Source organism: Garra rufa, chromosome 4 (genome assembly GCF_049309525.1).
Source record: "Garra rufa chromosome 4, GarRuf1.0, whole genome shotgun sequence".
NCBI classification, from domain to species: domain Eukaryota; kingdom Metazoa; phylum Chordata; class Actinopteri; order Cypriniformes; family Cyprinidae; genus Garra; species Garra rufa.
The window spans coordinates 2402499-2422696 of record NC_133364.1 but is presented as its reverse complement, the minus strand read 5'-3'; the positions used below and the strand labels follow the sequence as shown (position 1 = coordinate 2422696).

Genomic DNA, 20198 nt, shown 5'->3' with positions numbered 1-20198 from the left:
GTAATTGTGGTGTATGTGGCATCTCTGACAGATCTGAACAGTCAGCAACATGAGAATACTGACAATAATCAAAAATATAAATGTCACGTGTGCAGTTCTTAAATCTATTAGCATTATTGACAATAATGAGATCAGCAACTGTCCAGTAAACAGTAAAACTGGCTTGAAGCAACCGTTTAAAAGAAAACTTCAGCTTCTTCATCACTAGTGTAAACATGTTTAATCCACACACACACACACACACACACACACACACACACACACACACACACACACACACACACACACACGAGAAATGAGATGAGATGACGCCCACACGCCCACCAACCTGAGACAACAGCAAACACGACACACAAAAGCATCGCTATATATCATGCAACTCTACAGATAATCAATCAATTATTTATGACAGTAAATACTGTGTGAAGCGCGTGCACGTGTGTTCAGTTTCACTCAAACATCTGGACAATTGCCGAGAGAGGCCACAAAACTGACCCAAACGCGCGTTTACCGGACTCCAGCGGTTCTCCATGTGTTTATGTGATGTTGTGATCGTCATATGAACACTTACCGCTCCATCGCGCTGCTTTTACTCCATTTGCGACGCGAATAAAAGAGAATTATGTTTGTTGGCGGCGCATATCCGCACACATCAGCCCACTGACGTCACCCCTACGAGAACATGTGACCTCCGCCGCAGTGCGCATGCGCCTTCTGCGTTATTGGTTTTATATCAATTAATACGAATTGCTGATCAAATGTATTTGGTGTTAATCAAACGCAGCGATTGAATGCGTCAAAGAGCGAATTTATTGTGTTTGCCCGTGACCGAACACGCAGGGATTTTTACATTTAACTCACATTTAAAATAAAAATATGACAGATTTATGTCACATAGTATCAATCTATTGGTTTGTTCATTATGACAAATGAATGACAGGTGTATAGGTGTTTGAATCGGAGCGCACGCTATTTTTACCGCGCCATTGTTTGTTTGTTTGTTTGCGTCTCTAAAACACGATTTCACGTCATTCACGCAGAATCTGAGTCGAACGCTTCGACGGTTTCAAAGGCACAAATATCCGTGATTTCTCCGCAGTGTTTGGGGTCCTGTTACCTGTAGAAGCGCTCGTTTTTGTACGGCGTCAGATCCTCCTTGAGCTCGTTGCAGGCTTCTTGTATTCTCTTGCAGAACTGCTTCATCTCGCTGATCAGCGGGTTCTCAAAGCTGCAGTAGTCGCTGTCTGGCCGCTCCATGCCTCCTCATTGAAAATGGCGTTTGATGGTGTTTTTCAGCCGCTCTACTCTATTGAGTGGAAATGCAGGCGATGCTGTTTAATTGTGCGGGTTCGAGGATCTGCTGAACACACTGCTGGAGGCGCGCAGGGGGGCGGTCACGTGATCTTGTGCGTTCAGGACCACGGACAGGGTTCCGCTCACCGGGTAGGGCACACTAGATAGGGCTCATACACACGACATGCACTGAAGACCCTAACTTACCCTAATAGTTGAGTCACTAAATGGACTAAAAACACGTCCTCTAACTGGTCAGTCATATTTTTTTAAATCCTCATTTAATAATTCATAATTCTAAAGATTTATATTTAAGTATGGAGCAGATGCTATATTACTAAATATTATGTACATTTGCTTATATACACGTTATATTATTTAGCAATTTTTAGAAATAGTACGTGCTGATTTTAGTCAGTAGCTGTTATACAGAATTGACTGCAACAGTGAATTGATCATTTAGAGAACATTAACACTAAATACAAGTTAATACACCAATTAGTGACAAACATCAGTCATAAAAAGGTTTTCAACCATTAAAAAAAGCATATAAAATGCATAATACTTCACCTGTATGCATTGTTTTGCCATTAATTTATTTATATAAAATTATTTTCAGTTTCCTTGAATATGGAGTCGCTTGACTTTATACTATATATTGTTTTTAGTCTAAATTTTACTGTTTTTATTTTATTTTTATGTTTAACACTGTAAAGCTGCTTTGACACAATCTGTATTGTATATAAAGCACTATATAAAGGAGACTTGACAAAAAAAAATATATACAGATTAAATATATACAAAATAAAATATAATATACGAGACCCTGAAACTGAGATTTATACATCATCTGAAAGCTGAATAAATGAGCTTTCCATTAATGTACGGCTAGGACCAAATTTGGCCAAGATAAAACAATTTAAAAATCTGTAATCTGAGGGTGCAAAAAGATCAAAATATTGAGAAAATTGCCTTTAAAGTTGCAATGCATATTACTAATCAAACATTTAATTTTGATATCGTTACAGTAGGAAATTTACAAAATATCTTCATGGAACATGATCTTAATATCCTAATGATTTTTGGCATAAAAGAAAAATTGATCATTTTGACCCATACAATGTATTTTTGGCTATTGCTACAAATACACCCATGCTACTTAAGACTGCTTTTAACCAGATTTAAATGGTACTTCAAAGAAAACACTTTATTTTTTACTGATAAAAGCATGCAAATGCATAGTGACTTTGGTGTAATCAGTGTGTGTATGTTCTGCAAACACTCATGAAATCAGTAATCGAGGAGAGAGATATTTCAACCTGTACACTTTTATTGGGCTACACACCGACAAAGGACACAATTCAGCTTTTGAGGAACAACAAAACTGTTCATTACAGTACAATGCAAACCCTAGTGCATAGGCTTCAAGTTAGTTAGGCCTAACCCCGAACCCCAGAGTCTGTTTACAAAACAAGAGTCAAAAAAGGGGGACCTGGCAAAGCATGAGATTCCCCTAAATATACAGTATAGAGCAAATAAACCGATAAAGACGCTTCCGAAAGTAACGCAGATATCTAAACGAGTCCTAACTTTCCTGCCAAGCAGCCACCTCAAAACCAAACGGCATCATGGGTGTGTTTCGCTCATCTCAGACAGAATGGACTAAAGCAAACGTGAATCTAAAACGTGTTGCGATTATAACGTGACGTGCGTCTTCAATTCCAAAGCCGTTCCATGCTCGCCGCTTCTAAAACAAACACGTTCTTTAAAAAACAAGTAACATCATTTACCCAGCATGCCTTAGTACCGTTCAATACAAACATTCGTCCACCAAAGTCACGTTTTTTCCTTCTTCTCCAAAGCACTGACCTATCCCTACAAATACCAAGCACATTTCAAATAATAGATGAAGTACGATAAAGTCCAAAAAAGATCAGCACATAGTGAAGACACAGCAGTCTCAGATGTAACAGTTAAAGCATTTCTCTCAGTGAGAAAGTCTCATTGTGTTGTTCTGGTTTGGACTCACAAACACACACACACACACACGTGTCACTAAACGGCACGCCGTCGCCACGATCACCAACACCGAACCCCAGCGCCGCCCGATCCTCATCCACAAACACTATTCAGCATCATCCACGTTATATACACCACACCAAGCTGAAGAATCGTCTGTACATAAATAACGTTCACGCTCACGAAAGGTGGATTCTACGGCGAATGTCTGTCTGGAGAAACCCGACGGTAGAAAAAGCATTAGTCTTGACAATATTGCACAAACAAGACATAAATAAATAAATAAACTCTTCCGTTAAGAACATCAACTACTTTTTCTCAAATCACCATCGGGGGATTTTCCTGGTGAAAAACCAAAGAAATCACCACATCATTTGTGTTTGGATCACTCTTTACAAAAGACGTAAGACAGACACACATGCACATCAACGCACGACAGATTTTATGCTGCGATGGTTTCCGATCACAAATACTGTCTTTCAAAAACACCGAAATGTAATGACCACTGTCGCAGGCCTTTGAGTTCACCCTCCGTCTCGCTTGCTTGTTTTATTGATACCAGTCAAAGCAAATAAAAAGAAAACGTTAAGAGTGTTGCTATATTCATAGAGAACCGTAATCCTCGTTGATGTTCCTCGCAAACCTACTGCTGAACTTCTACTCGTACTACGAGGTTTCATCTAACACTGTGATATTCTTAGCACTGATGACAAAACGTGTCACGAACATCATTTTCCAAAAATAAAAGGTATGAAATGACATTGTTGAAGCACGGTAGAAAAATATCTCCTGTTTGCACATGTTGAGGTGGACTAAATGTGGCTTGAGAGCCATTACACAAAATCACTTCACAGAAGCGTCAGCAGGGGGCAGTCACTTCATTTTTGGAGGAGGGGGGGTGAGCGCCGATTGGCACGCCACTTCCTGTTTGGCAGCAGGAAAGAGATGCACAATCAGGAATAACGTACAAGACAGTAAAAAAAAAAAAAGACTCATGTGTGACAATAAAAACGTCTGGATGAACAAAAAAAAAAACATTCAAGAGGAATTACTGACTAAAAACATCTAGAGTGCTAATGAATACTGCATCAAGGGTTTCACCGTTGAGCTTATTCGGTCTGCCAAAGCAAGTCCATCCTAACAGAAATACCTAGAGTGTACAGCTACAGACTGTATATTCAGTCTAACTATTCCTTAATAAAATACATTTTATGACTGCAAGCCAAAAGCATCTAATCAGATGCCAGCTATTGAACTCCAAGGGTAAAGTCCCTGGAAGTGAGATTAGATATTACGTCCTCAAAGTGTGACAAACATTAGTATCTTATGCAAAAACAAATTAATTAGTAATGACAGTATGTTGTACAGCAATTGATTTCAGTGCCCAGTAGTACCTCTAACACTTGGAAAATGTGGCGATTACTTCCCAGATGTAGTTTTCAAGTATTAGTACTGCATCTCAAACTGGGAAAAAATGCTAAAAGAACAACAGAGAGCAAAGAAACAGGATAATCCGCTAAAATGTTCAAGCCCCGGCGGTCACTTGAGGCGCTGGGTGACATTAGCAAGTGCTACGGCAAAAGCTTGCACAGCTGAGAAGGGGTACTGAAAGTCCAGGATGTAAGCGTTCCCGTCGATCCTTCCGAACTGCATCACCTACACAGAATGAAACAAGTTAGAAAGTGCACAAACGGTGACCAACGGAAACAACTTCTGAAGCCTCTCAAGTACCTGTCTCCCCTCGAGCTCGATCTGGAAGTTCTTTGCCGACTCCTGCGTGACTCTTCCTCCAAAGTCCAGCTGGTAGACCTGCGTGGCTTCGTTCCAAAGAGGCTGTTTGTTGGCCATGATGTAGACGAAGCCTTGGCTGCCGAGGCCGCGGTCTTCTTTCTCGTTAGCCTTTCGGCATTTGATGTCGTCCAGCTCGCAGCCTCCCGCCCGCAAGTTCCTTTTTGCCTTCCAGCTCTTTTTACCGCTCTGGCTCTGGTTCATCAGCTCATCGCCGCTGATGAAGAGCTCCGGCTCGCTCTCGGAGCTGTCCTGGAACTCGTTTGTGGTGGCCTTGCTTAGCTTTTTGGCTTTCAGCTGCTCCTTCTGGCCTTTCGGTTTCTTCTTGTCTCGACTGCCTAACCTCGGGCTGGAGATGAGAGAGTTAAAGTCACCGAGGGCACGGCCCTCTTTTTTGGACTTGTTGCCCCCTTCTGTGATTGCTGAAACGTTGGCTTCATCCGCCCGACTGTTGTCCAAACGCTTCCGGTTCTTCTTGCCGAACCGGTCCGCTCTTTGAGGAACCGGGCTTTCGTTCAGTGAGAGCACCTCCTGAAAGCCTTCCCCAGCCTCAGCGATGGCCTCTGGGGGAGTGACCGCGCTCTGGAGGTCTGGAGGAGGCGTAGGCAGAGGGGGCGGTTGAGGGGGAGGAGACAGAACAGGCTTATCCAGCATGTGGGAGGTCTTTGGTGGAAGGGACGGGGCAGGACCTGGGGGGCTTGGCATGGGTGGACAGGGATTGTAAGAACCCCACGGATGGAGAGGAATGGGAGTCACAGGCAGACTAGAACAAGAAGCTGTCCCAGGGTACATCGGTGGGAGAGGGCAGCAAGCAAGGCTGGGCAGATTGGGGGGATAACCCGGTGGCAAGACCACTGCTTGGTCTTGCTGGGAAAAGGGTAGAGGAGTAACCACCTCTTTGGGAGAGGTGGGACGTGGAGAAGCCTGCACCGTCTGAAGGGGGGGACCGCTGTAGGCTGCACTGGGTGGATACGGCAGAGCAATCTGGTACGCTCCTGCCGTTTGGAAAGTCGTGGCGTTAGGACTTGTCGGAGATTTAGGCGAGAGGACGAACGGAAGACGGGAAACGTCCAGATGCTGCGCAGGGCTAAGGATGAGTGGGGGAGGTTTGTGGGACGCAGGAGGTCCAGAGGTGGGCAGGGTCGCTGTGCGCTCTTGAGGAACCCATATCTCTTCAGTTGCAGATGGGTCCCATTGATACGGCGGTGGCCGTTTGACTGTCAAACTCACCACCTCCGTACCGAGAGCCATTTGCCTCAGAGACTGATTCAATGCCTCGTCCTCTGTAAAGGCAGAGTTGATATAGTCAGCCCTTTCCCTGTTTCCAGCTCCACTAGCCACTCCACCAGTGCCATCCATACCGAGCAGGCTGTAGGAGGATTGGGAAGGCAGAGGCGAGGCACTGTTGGAGTGCACTATAACAGTGCTGTGAGGTGCACCACCTCCATTCGGTGGGAAATCTTGCCTAATGATCGTCCCCCCGGCTATTCCGTTACTTCCGCTGCTGGTGGCTCCACCGCTGATGCCACCGTTACTGCTGCACTGACTGCACGTGTAAAGAGCCGTCGGCCCTCTCGGTTGGTAGGAAGCGGACAAAGTACCGGCTTTGGCCTTGGAGGGTAGGGTCCTCTGGGGATCCAGCATCTGAGAAACCTTCAGCGCAGCCTCCCGACTGTTCCGCCTCATGGTAGCGTGAATCAAGCTGCTGTCCAGTCTCTGGCCAGGGTTCCGCCCTGCTCCAACCTGATTGGCTGGGTCAGGGTAAGGGGGTGGGTCCCCGCTGGGTATAGAGTACCTTGGCACAGTGAGACGGTTCAACGTGGCTGAGGCGTAGGGCAGCTGCACCTTCTTCCCCTCCACAGCAGAGGAAGATGATGAGACCCTGAGGGTGGCAGAGCTTCCCGGGCCCTGCAGCGTGTAAACATTCTGGTTGCAAACAAGCCGCGTGCGGGGGCGGCACACCTCCTCCACATTTCCGCTGCTGTCAAACGTGGTGATGCGCTCGTAGCCCAGAGGGGTTGGGTACTGAGCTGCCTGCGCACCAGGTGGATACAAGGTCAGATCCCCTTTCTTTACACAAACTTCCCCTGAGGATGAAGTGCTAGAGCCACTTCCCGATGCCCCAGAGGTGGAACTCGTGGGAGCGGCGGCCGAAACCGCAACCGTGGCCGCTGCCACTGCAGCGGCAACTGTTCCGGGGTAAGGAGGCGGAGGGTTCATTTTGCTAATCTCAAGAGGGGCAGTAAAAACGACCGCATCACCCTCAGCCAGTTGTGGGGCAGAACGAGTAGTTTTAATTTTCAGCAGGAGCTCATGCTCCCCACGCTCCGCACTGTGCTCTGCCGTAGGGGGAGCGACCGGCATCGTACTCTGCGGAAACTGAATGACTGGGCATGGTGGTTGACCTGAGGGCAAAGATGGAACAGGGATTTGGATCTGATGCTGCTGCTGCTGCAACTGCTGCTGCATTTGCTGGTGCTGCAGCTGCAGTTGCATTTGAAGGTGCTGCTGTTGGATTTGATGCTGAAGCTGCTGCTGCATTTGCTGTTGGATCTGCTGTTGCATGTGTTGCTGCTGCTGCTGCATGTGCTGATGCTGCAACAACTGTTGCTGCTGCAGCTGATATTGTTGAAGCTGCTGCTGATAATGTTGTTGCAGCTGCTGTTGCTGTTGTTGATGTTGCAATTGCTGTTGTTGATGTTGCAATTGCTGTTGTTGTTGCAATTGTTGTTGTTGTTGTGATTGCTGCTGCTGCTGTTGTTGGGATTGCGCAACTAAAAGCCGACCAACATCCATACCCCCAAAGATTACCTGTCCAGGACTAGAATACCTGGCAGCAACAGTGTACTGTGCCGTGAGCACCGTGTCCTGCTGTCCTTGGTCAGACACCGCGGGTGGTGCCACGGTCGACGTTGGATTGGACAATACATCCAACTGGACATTCTGATTGGCTAGTAGGGATTGGACAAGGCCAATGCTTTGGGTTGGGGACATGGCCTGGGCAGGGCTGTGTATGGGGGCGATGGGTATGTTAACAGTGCAAGGTGGATTATCGTCAGTGATTCCTGATGCTCCTGTGACAGGCAGGTCATCCTCATCCTCACTGAAGACATTAGGACTAAACATAGGTAGGTTAATGTATTCCACTGAGATCTTCCTCACCTCAGGGAGGTAGATGGTCATCTGTCTGGGCTGGAGGTGAAGCAGACTTGTCTTGTAGATAACTAGTGAGAGGGGAAATATGTATTAGAAATCATGGGAAGTATAAACAAATGTAGTATTTTGTGGTTTATATAATAAAAAAAAAAAATACCTGCACCAAGATTTGTTGGCAAAAATGCCGCAAGCCCCACAATTTTGAACTTTGTTCCCCATATGTTAGATGTAACTTGCGCAAGATAATTGTGCTAAAACATAAGGAGACATTCGGTGAGCTCTATAATACACACATGATACCTGTAAATGTTTTGCCAAATTTAAATGCCAGCACTGTATGTAATGTAGCAGCAGAGTACCTGCGTGATGTCGTCCAGAGGAAACTCTCGCCGAGTCAGACTCGGAGAGCCAATGGAGGGCTTGCGAATGGGCAACCGAGGCGATCGGGATATTTCCTGTGCGGTGCGGGAGAGCTTGGGGGACTTACGGGGATCTATATTTATCCTGTTGGTAAAGGGACACACTAAGTCTCTACAGAGAAGGTAGCAAACGAAGAAAAGAGTTCAAGGTGAGAGTTTGCAGCAGCATGCAGTCTAAAATTGCAGAGTTCAACAAAATGTCTTCAGAACTGGAGGATCCACGAGTTTCATGCTAACAAGATGAGCTCTATTTTTAGGAAAGCATTTCATGATGCATTTCTTGTTATTCAGCCGGCATTCAAAGGGATACCTAACCTTGCAGATATTTTTGCAGGTGATCTCAATGAAATGATCCATGCATATAGATGTACTACAGTGTTTTATTACTCCACTAATCAACCGACACAAATCTAAAACATGCAGTACCTGGGAAGTTTGGGAGACTTGCTCCCTCTGGAGATCTTTGGTGATTTCTTTCCAACCCAATCATCATTGAGCTCAATGTCACTAGAATCTGAGCAATTGCAGCTGTCGATCATGGAGGGGATGAAGCTGTTTCCATAGACTTCATCTGTAATAAGGAAACAACGTGAGCCAATGAGGAACTAAACCGCTGTGACATTCTGCCCAAAACTTTACTCGTATAACCCCACCTGTTTTCCCATCAGTCTTCGGGTCCATGATGACAAATTCAGGGCGAAGTTTGCTAATCCTACGGCCTTTCAGAATCGGGACAAGCCCGCCCAGATACTCGAGGTACAAGGTGTAGCACGGGCCGCCGACCTCAGGGTTGTCCTCTGTGCGCTTCATAGTGCAGTGCAGACGTTCGTTCCCGGATGTGGGATAACTAACAAAGTCCCGCATGTTGTTGGGATCTGGGATGGGGGGCTGAAATGTCGAAAAGGTGTCAGAAACAAAGACAGATGGAAAAGTGGTATTCCTCGCAATACAGAATATAAGACACATCCAGCAGATTTATGTGCTTGTAAAACTGGACGATTTGTACCTTAATGGTGGGAGCGAAGGCAGAAGACACGTATGTGCTTAGGCGAGAGGGCATGCTGAGCTTGGCCACGTCTTTCTCCTCGTGCACCGCACTGGCGATGACCTTCTGACACAGAAGCTGCAGACTGGAGACCCTGTGCTCCACACGCACAACATACAGCGCCGGACCGCTAGCGAGAAACAGACGCGAGTCCCGATGGCCCCAACACAGCGTACTGATCGGCCTCTGAACACACACACACAGAAACAAACAGAAATGTCAATCAAATAGTCCCGTATGTGAGAGATTACGTTTCATCTGTGTAAAATTGTAACATTTACCAAGGTTTTATGAGGGGAACTTAAATGTAAAACAGCAGCAACAACAACAATGAAAAACTACAAGGAAATTTAAGGAAAAACATCACTGCATATGTGACCCTGAAGCACACAACCAGTCTGAAGTAGCACGGGTATATTTGTAGCAATAGCCAAAAATACATCGTATGGGTCAAAATTATTGATTTTCCTTTAATGCCAAAAATCATTCCATGAAGATATTTTGTAAATGTCCTACCTTAAATATATCAAAACTTTATTTTTGATTAGTAATATGCATTGCTATGAACTTCATTTGGACAACTTTAAAAGCAATTTTCTCAATATTTTGAGTTTTTTGAACCCTCAGATTCCAGATTTTCAAGTAGTTGTATCTCAGCTAAATGTTGTCCTATCCTAACAAACCATACATCAATAAAAATCTTATTTAGTCAAATTTCAGATGATGAAATCTTTCAGATAATCTCAGTTTCAAAAAATTGACCCTTATGGTTTTGTGGTCTGGGGTCACATAGTAACCTTTCAAATACTGAAAATACAACTTCCAAAAGATCTCTAATCACTTTAATTCATTTTACAAAAACACTATTCATAAGGTATTGTGGAAAATAACTATTACTTAATATTTACCTTCTGATCAGACTGAATAAAGTCATGCTCTTCATCTGTATTTCTGTCTTGCTTTCCAAGTGATTTATAAACCAAGAGAGTATTTGAGAAACAAAATTACCTAAAATGTCTTGTTTTCTGAGAATCTGATCAAAATGAAGTGTTTATGATTACAACAACAACAACAAATGTGTGTCACTGGACTCAGAAAAAGAACCCTAACAGACAGGTTTTTGCCACATCGACAGATATTTGTTCTCGTTTAAGCATAAACTCACTTGATTTTGTTAATTTTCTCAGGAAACATGACTTAATTTTGCATCTCAAGTAAATGCATCATGATTTGTAAACTTGGACCACAAAACCAGTCATAAGGGTCAATTAGAATTTTAAGTTGAAAATCTGGAATCTGAGGGTGCAAAAAATCTAAATATTGGGAAAATCGCCTTTAAAGTTGTCCAAATGAAGTTCTTAGCAATGTATAATACTAATCAAAAATTACGGATTTATATATTAACGGTAGTAAATGTACAAAATATCTTAATATCCTAATGACTTTGGCATAAAAGAAAAATTTATAATTTTGACCCATACAATGTATTTTCGCCTGTTGCTACAAATATACCCGTGCTACCTAAGACTGGTTTTGCGCTCCAGGGTCACAAAATATATTTAGATATTTGTACTGGAAAACGAGCCAGAAATACCAGGGAAGATTTTATTTTTTTCAGTGCATGCAGCATTATTTCATGACACCCTGAGCATTTTCTAGTTAAAGTGACTTACACAAGCTCAACAAAAGCAAAAAAGTCCTCTGGTATTATTGCGTGTGTGGTTTATGTCCAAACACTCACTTGAGCAGGTGTTTCCAGTGAGTAAATGTTTTCACCGCGAACATTGTAAAACTTAACAATGGCATTTCGGGTGGCCTGGGTCGGGTCAGAGGTCATCACGAGTCTCTCCATCCCAGCAACAGCCAACAAGTCGCCCTGAGAGCACCACTGCACCACCACATCTGAAATGAATATAAACATTCACTTTACACATAACTTCACAATCAGAAAAAAATATTAGAGCTTAGTAATAATGATAATCTTTCACATATTCATACATGGCATCAGACTGAGCAAATATCGATTAGTTTAGATTGTATTGGATTTCCATGATCTCTAACAGACCCATTATAGGAAATCCATTTGTGTTTGAAAGAGCTTCTTCTGTTCTCTGCGGTCCATCTGTGGCTCAACAAGCACCAAACACAGTGCTCTAATGATTCCACACTGTGTAAGTAAACAACCTTGCAAGAATATAGAGATAGAAACACAGTGAGGAAGAACCTTTGAGGCCGGTGCGTATCAGCGTGGGTGAGAGGTCATCGTAGTTGCTCATCAAACTGACGTCTCCAGACGTGAAGCAGACGGTCAACAGCGGCTTCAGACTGTGCACTGGAAGACAATGAACATTCATGTGATGAGTTGATTTATGAAAACAGAATAAACCAGGGCACATCCTGACACAGCTGTGTGTTGTTTACTAGGTGAACCGCTGCTAGTACAACCAACGAAAGACAGGAAGATGATCACATGGTTTGTTTTATGTGCGTGTAAGTCGGGCACATTATAATAGGAGATTTATCATCCTGTAGTCTGTTCTCATGCTCTCGCACTTTAACAATCCTGACACGAACACCAGATCAATATGCATCCTGAAGAGAGTCATAAAAACTGATTCATTCTGTGACTTGAAAACAGATGCATGCGAGCGTTACCCTGCAGAGGAGTGTAATCGTCCGAGTCCGTGTCGCTCTCGCTGCTGTCCTCCACCAGGAAGTTGGGATAATTCCACGCCATGCTGGCGATGCCCTCCGCCTCGTGCAGCAGGATATGAGCCAACATCCGGCCGTGACAGTCCATGACGATCACCTGCCCGTCCGCCGTGCCAAACAACACCTGATGTACAACGCAAAACCATTTCAGAAAATCTTTTTAAACTGTAAAATGACTACTTATGTCCCATATGACAACAGAAAAACCAGCCGCGAGCCAGTTACTATCCACTGGGTTCCACACGAGTGTACTGCATTGTCGAGCATGCTTGGGTAAACTTTTTAAGAGCTGCGCAAATAAAATTACTACAGAACAAGCTCTTATGTTCATGTGTTTTATTATTTATTTAGGTAAGTTAACAATCAAATGAACACCAAATATTTTGTGTAACCAAAATATCAATAACATTTAGATTTTTTTTTCCATCTTACTTTCATTTTTACTTTGTTCATTTTTATAACTTTTATGATTACTATTTTTTTAAATACTTTTTTTACCACTGTGTATGAAATGTGCTCTAATTATATAATAAATAAATAAATAATAAATAAATTGCCCTGCCTATTAAAATAATTAAAATAAATATTATTAAAAAAATATTATTTTATTTAATTCTGTTAAAATAATTCATAAAATAATTATGTATTTTTATAAAAATTGATATTAAACATGTCGCACTCATATTTTTTATATGAAACAAACTTAAAACAATTTCATTGATTTGACTGAATTTCTTCAATTTTAATGTCTTTCTTTTTCATTTTTTATAATTTATGATTTCAAATATGAAAAACAATTGATAAAATCAATATGAATAATTTAATCAAATAGAATTAGTTTTAAGATTTAAGACCTAAATATGACATCATATCTGATCAACCTGAATTTAATCACGATTTTTTTAAAGACTCATCCATTAAATTCACAAGCACAAAAGTGTAAGTGAGTGACCGAAACGTTGCTAAAGCGTCATCACCTGCTGGTCGTCAGGTGTCCATATCCCACAGGTGATCTGACTCTCCAGGTTGATCTCAGAGGACCAATGGCGCTGACCGCTCACGGAGCCCACCAGCACGAATCCGTCACGGTACGAGATCAGCGCCTGCATGCCGTCGTGAGACCAGGTGAAGTCGCTCACCTGCGCAGGAACATCACGTCAAACACCGCAGCTCGTGTGTGAGCCGGAGGGAACGTTGACGGATCTTAGGACGTCTCACCTGAGCTCCTCTGTCGTTGACCAGCTCCACAGACCAGCGGCCCTCGTACTGGATCCAAACGAAGATCCCGCCGTCGGTGTCGCAGGTGGCCAGCTTCTGAAAGGGTTCGTTCCATCGCACCAGCACCACCTGCGAGAGCAGAACATCCGACGCCGTTAACACCGATCATTCAACACTGAAGAATCTGATTTACAACTGAACTGTACAGCCGTACATCACGCTTTAAATGACACAGATACTTACCAAATACACAAACAAATGGACTGGAAATATTGATTTTGATTCTATTACATGAGAAGAAAGAGTGTGGTGTGATACGAGGAACTACGATCTCATCACATTCATAAACACTCAATGAGGATTCCCCAGACGCTGCTTAAATTGATTTTTTTAAACATATTACGCATTGACATCAGGGTGCGTTCCCACAGCATTTGACCAGTCAATATACATGACTTTACCAAGTTTTGGAAATAATATATTTAAATGACTTAGTGTACAAAAGGTCATTTTTAAATGTAATTTTATAAAATCTTAAAGCAAATCAAGCCACTCGTTTAAAATATTTTAAGTGTTAATTTGAATCTTTTTTTAATGCAATTTTATTATGTGACCCTGGTACACAAAACCATTCATAAGGGTCAATTTTTTTAAATTTACATGTATACATCACCTGAAAGCTGAATACATAAGCTTTAGATGATGTATGGTTTGTTAGAATAGGACAACTATTTGAAAATCTGCAATCTGAGGGTGCAAATAAATCTAAATACTGAGAAAATCGCCTTTAAAGTTGTCCAAATGAAGTTCTTAGCAATGCATATTACTAATCAAAAATAAAGTAAATAATTAAAAAAATGTCTTAAATGGAACATAACTTTAATATCCTAATGATTTTTGGCATAAAATCAATCAAAAATTAATCATTTTGACCCATACAATGTATTTTTGCCTATTGCTACAAATATACCTGTGCCACTGAAGACTGGTTTCATGCTCCAGGGTCACATCATTTTTAAACGCAAATTTAAAGCAAATTTGTTTTAGAAGCAAGCAAAAATAAATTCATATATTCACAAGAGACTGAGTGAGTGATGGATGCTAAAATTGTAAATACATTCACTTTTTCAGGCCTTCAAATCAAAACTTTTAAATTTGACAATTTTTTTCAAAATGACATTTTAATGCAATTTTGAAGCAAATCTAGTGGATATATTTTTTAAATCAAGCAAAAATGTTAAAAACATTTTAAAATTCACAAAATATGACTACGTGACTTTTACAGGTCTCAAAGTCAAAGCAATTTCCGAAGCAATGCGAAACAAATGTAAGATATTTTAAAAGTAAGCAAAACTGTATATTGTACATTTATATTGAGAGATCACATGGCTGATCAGTAATGAAAGAGTAAGTAGATTTCTGATCTGATCCGTGTGCAGACGCAGGTACAAACACACGGCTCTATATTAAGACGTTCAGCTCGCACAGACGGTGGGTTGGTGGGATCAGGCGTCACAACAAGATAAGACTGAAGATCTGACCAAATGCAGGATTACAGCACAAGCCAAAGCAGGAGTTCAGAATCAGACGCTTTATTAACTCTCCACCCGACCGCTGAGAGCACACGCGTGATCAACACGTGCCCCGACACGCAACTCAAGATATGCTGACGCACACCTAAACACGGGCCTTTCTGCCATTAAACGTGTTCTTGTGAACCTCAGCTGCTCTTTATAGAAGTGTGATAAAACTTGCTTTTACTTCACAAACTAGATTTAGCATTGGGAAACAGAAACAGCAGCTGTATTTAATGCAGTACATCACATGCGTGCAGACGTGTCTTCAGTCGGAATCAACAACAGATTGTGATCCGCTTACATAGGGTGACTTCACTAGAGGACAGATCCACAAACAACACCGCAACCATCTCTGCACATTAGAAATCAAAGCGATTGTTCGATCACAAATGTCAATTATGTCATGTTTAATCACGGTCATGTCATTCCAAAAGGGTTAGTTTTTCTTTTGGAACACAAAAAGAGAAAGCAACGTTTTATGGAATAGTTTGATGACACTTTGATCGTGTTTTAGTGCATTTGCTCTGAAATAGAGCAGCAGGAATATCAGGGTTAGCATTTTTTCCTGGTTATTTAGTTATTAATATATTTATTTATTTATTTTTAGACTTTCATATTGTGATTGACTTCACTTAGTCACTAAGTGAGTCTCTAACAGCTGATAAAATATCCATTACAATTTTAGAATTAAAATGTACCTTTTTTATGCAATTTTCATGCACGTTTGAAGCAAATATAGCCATTTATTTTAGAACCAATTAAACATAAAAATTGATATTCACAAGGAATAAATTATAAAAAATAAATAAATAAATAAAATGGCCAGTCATTACCTCTACTTTTTCCAGGCCTTTTAATTTAAAAATTAAAATACATATTTTTAAAATGAGGGTCCCCCTTGAAAACGAGATGGAGCACCTCAAGGGGCTTTCCCTTAATAAATAAATTCAAATTCAATGTATTTCCCCCTTTTTTACTTTATTTTCAAGCAGTTTTTATGAAGGTAAATTTAAGACTTTTTTAAGACCAAGTAAAGAAAATGTATCAAAAATCAACTTAATTCAAAGGGAAACAGGTTTTCACATCCACTGACAGATATTTGCTCTTGTTTTAAGCATAAACTCAGTTTATGTTTAGTTTCATCTCTTTATTTTGCATGGAAGCACTGCGGATAAGACACACACAGTGTGCTCTAAATGGGTTGCTGAATAAACTAGGTAACGTTTCTTTCCTCCCAAACTACTATTTTTAGCGCAGTGTGGCCTCACTTTACTGATAATATATGAAAGAGTGTGTGTGAGAGCAGAAGCGGCCGTCCGAATGGTTTTATATCAGACGCAGATGACGAGACGCTTTAAAGATGCAACAAGGTTAAGAATCCCAGCAGAGAACAGATTACAGCCGTGTATTTATATCCCGTCTATTTCTGCTCTCTTCATGTGTGATGGACACTCGCTGATGAAAAACGCTCGGGAGACGGAAACAAACCGCACAAATGACACTTTGGCGCCTCGTTACTTGTTTTGAAGCATTAGATGAATCCCATTGGGAACAATGAGTTACTCCAGATGAAGCATTACACAGAACTGAGCGGGGCAGGAAAACTAGGCCGTTTTAAAGAGTTTTACTCTCTGACAACATCTCAGCTCAATCATCCAACCCTGTTACCAAACTTAGTGAAGGATAATTACCACATTTTCTGACATTTAAGGTTTCCATTTGGTCATTCTGATGTGTTTTAAAACAGCAGCCGGACTTTAGCTGGAGTTTGGAGATCAAACTGAACACAGAATAACATTCAGTGAGCGTCAGATGAGAGATGTTCTGCTAACGAGTGTCTCATAACTCATAACCTGACAGATCTCATTCACATCTGCTGGCCGTGATCATTTCACACGCCGCTGCACGTCTGTTCAACACCTCCAGCAGATCATCAGGCCGTACCGCATTCAGAAACACACTTCTTAAACCTAACAGGCCTTTCATGAGAATTAAACCACATCAGTGTGATTCCCGCAGCACCGATGCTTTCCATTTAACAGTTTGTATCTTTAAATGACTTTTTAAATGCAAATTTGTTCGGATAGGACAATATCTGGAATCTGAGGGTGCAATAAAATCCAAATGTTGAAAAAAAAAATCACTTTTAAAGTTGTCCATATGAAGTTCTTAGCGATGCATATTACTAATCAAAAATTAAGTTTTAATATATATTTATGGTAGGAAATTTACTAAATATCTTTACTTAATAACCTAATGATTTTTGACATGAAAGAAAAACTCATTTTGACTCAGTTTACAATTTACAATGTATTGTCGGCTATTGCTACAAATACACCCGTGCTACTTGAGACTGGTTTTGAGCTCCAGGGTCACGTATGTAGTATGAGATTTGTGCATGACGAAATGACCACTGGCCATTACAATTTTAAAAGTGGGAAGAATTCTATATTAGAAATTATTTTTATGATGTAAAATTATGGTGCATTTTTCCCTGGCCTTTTTTTTTTAAAATTAACTTTTTATGCAGATTTGTAAAACCAAGCCATATATGCATATTATAACGAAGCAAAACATTTTTTATTCACAAGAGATTGATAAAAGTTCCATTGATCATTATATTTACTTTTTCAGGTCTTGATCTCACAATCAAACAAATAAATTAAGCCATTTACTCTAGAAACTTTAGAACCAAGCAAAAAGAACCTTAAGTAAAAAATAATTAATAATCACAAAACCAATATGTGAAAGTGATAAACAGGGCCATTAAATTGACTTTTTAATGCAGTTTTTTTAAAGTAAAATTGTAAATGCAATGCATTTATTTTAGAACCAAGCAAATCTTCAGCAAAGGTACATATTTATATTACATTTTAAAATGTAAATGTAATTTCCCTGGTCTTTTTAATGCATTACTAATGCAAATTTGAAGCTAGTCAAGTATTTTGGAAGCAAAATGCAAACATTTATATTTACAAGAGATTGATTGATGAGTGAGTGATTGATGATTAATAAAATGATCACAGTTACTTTTTCAGGCCTTGAAATCACAGCAAATCAAGTCATTTACGTTAGTTATTTTAGAAACAAGCAAAGCTTGAGTACAATTCTGAAATATAATACTCACAATTTGATTATCAGTGTTTTTTCAAGTGTGTGTGTAATTGCCCACCTCACTGTTGTGTCCCCTCAGGTTGAAGTTGATGCGCTGAGGCGTGGGTCGGTCTCTCCTGCAGTGGCTGGAGGTGAAGGTGACGCCTACGACGCCCCTGCCGTTCCCCGTGGCCAACCAGCCCTCCTCATAGTAGCGCCTCCTGCACACGGGCTTCTCCTTCTCGCTCCGGGGCACGCGGCCCTTCCAGGACAGACACAGGATGTTGGAGTCGCTGCACAGGACGGGCCCGTGCTCCACCGCCGCGAACATACCTGCCCAGAGCTCAGCAAGCAAATCCACAAAATCACCCGGCTCACCGGCGGGTCCTCGGGGTCCAGGTGAGAGCGGCCGCTGGTTCACAACCTCTTCCGGCCCAAAAGTACTGCATAAAACCACCAGCGAGGCACATAAATTACGTCACGCCGAGCAGCGTAGACACAACCGGTGCCTTTCCGGGGAATATCTATGGAGGACTGCGTCAGTAGGAATTCTCCAAGAGCGAAGAGACGAAATATTCGAGTCACAGAAAACTTTCTCCTCCTTGACGCTGGCGACTTAACCTCATGACGTCATTACGGCCGGTGCCCCGCTCCTGGTGACGTCATCGACGGACGGAACGCTCCTCTCCGCGTGCACATGGCAGCGGCAGCGCGGACGGGATTCTCCTGCGTGTCAGCTGCTCGAGCGCGGGAGCGCCGGCTCCGCCTGTGACGTCATGGCATCAGAGGAGCCACCGGCCAATCAGCGTCGGGGATTCCTTTAAGAGGACAACGGCAGAAAATAAACAATTAATGACTCGGAATGTGTTCACAACGAAAATATAAGCATCCCAACACACAAATACTGTCGAATAATCCTGGAATGATCAAAAACACATATAAACGCGTTCGTTAATTTCTGAGGTACCTCAAACACAGTCTTTCTTCAGAATAAATGGCGCTTTATTTGTCGTTTTACCTCAGTATTTCCCTGAGGTACAGGCCCAAACTAAACAAAACGAAAGATTAAACCCTATTGTTCATCATAATGTCCAGCTATTGCATGAAACGTGTCATTATAGCAAAAATAACAAAGCGATCCTTCATCTAATGCTCTAGTTTAACGTTACGCGTTGAACATCCATAATACATCACCTCACCTATTTTATGAGAGATCCGACAATAACAAGAGCATATTTAGAAATAAATACGGATAATTCGATATAAACATAGAATTCCAGTCCTAGCGATGTCGAGAATATCAAACTCAAGAATGAATTAACAATATGTGGTTATTAGATAATCGGACAGTGTCATACTGGATCAAATGTGTCTAATAAACCGTCATTCCAAGTATCGTGTCGTTCATAATAATCGTCTTTGCTTGATTTGTGTGTGAGGCTTTTGTTAGCTCCGCAGCTACTCTCTCCTCACGCGCTCCTCACTGTTTTTCCGCTTTAAAGCGCACGAACGGGATGTGCTAGAGGAACGGAACCGGTCTACGGATGACAACGAACCCCGAACGAACCCGTCCTGCTGTTTACCTGTGCGTGTGGATGTCCGATGAGGGTGTTTTTAGCGCTGCTGTCTCTGATTCTGATGCTGTCTGGGCCCCTGCTCTGGGTCACGTGACCACCATATGATCGCATATAACCCCCCCCCCCAAGACCTTTTATTTTGATTTCATTTTTACAACCTGTGGAAGACCTGTGGCATTTTAAGATTTCACACTAATACAACAGAAACTGCGTTTTAATAAATAAACCATCAGATGAATAGAATAAAATGAACATTAATCATCATGGAAAAGCTATGGGAACAGTTGATTGTTTTTTCTTA

At 41.7% G+C, this 20198-nt stretch overlaps 2 protein-coding genes across 3 annotated transcripts in view; both read right to left on the bottom strand.

The window, feature by feature from the left end:
• Positions 1 to 1379, bottom strand: part of tmem181 (transmembrane protein 181) — a 6297-nt gene extending 4918 nt beyond the window's left edge. The window contains exon 1 of the mRNA XM_073838416.1: positions 1118 to 1379. Within this exon, the coding sequence (XP_073694517.1) occupies positions 1118 to 1257 (140 nt within the window). The 5' untranslated portion in view covers positions 1258 to 1379. The remainder of the gene's footprint in view (positions 1 to 1117) is intronic.
• Positions 1380 to 2601: 1222 nt separating this feature from the next.
• tulp4a (TUB like protein 4a) lies at positions 2602 to 19987 on the bottom strand. Of its 2 annotated transcripts, none has more exons than XM_073838391.1 (14): positions 19904 to 19987; positions 18400 to 19138; positions 13651 to 13779; positions 13410 to 13571; positions 12376 to 12556; positions 11945 to 12052; positions 11462 to 11622; positions 9682 to 9906; positions 9329 to 9563; positions 9102 to 9246; positions 8616 to 8787; positions 8414 to 8507; positions 5044 to 8324; positions 2602 to 4968 (listed from the first exon to the last, which is right to left on the bottom strand). In XM_073838391.1, exons 2-14 carry the CDS (start codon positions 18649 to 18651, stop codon positions 4852 to 4854), a joined length of 5262 nt encoding a protein of 1753 aa, XP_073694492.1. In that variant the 5' UTR covers positions 18652 to 19138; positions 19904 to 19987; the 3' UTR covers positions 2602 to 4851. The 2 variants fall into 2 exon arrangements, with proteins under 2 accessions (XP_073694492.1, XP_073694493.1); XM_073838392.1 differs by having other exon boundaries at positions 8616 to 8760.
• Positions 19988 to 20198: the final 211 nt, after the last annotated feature.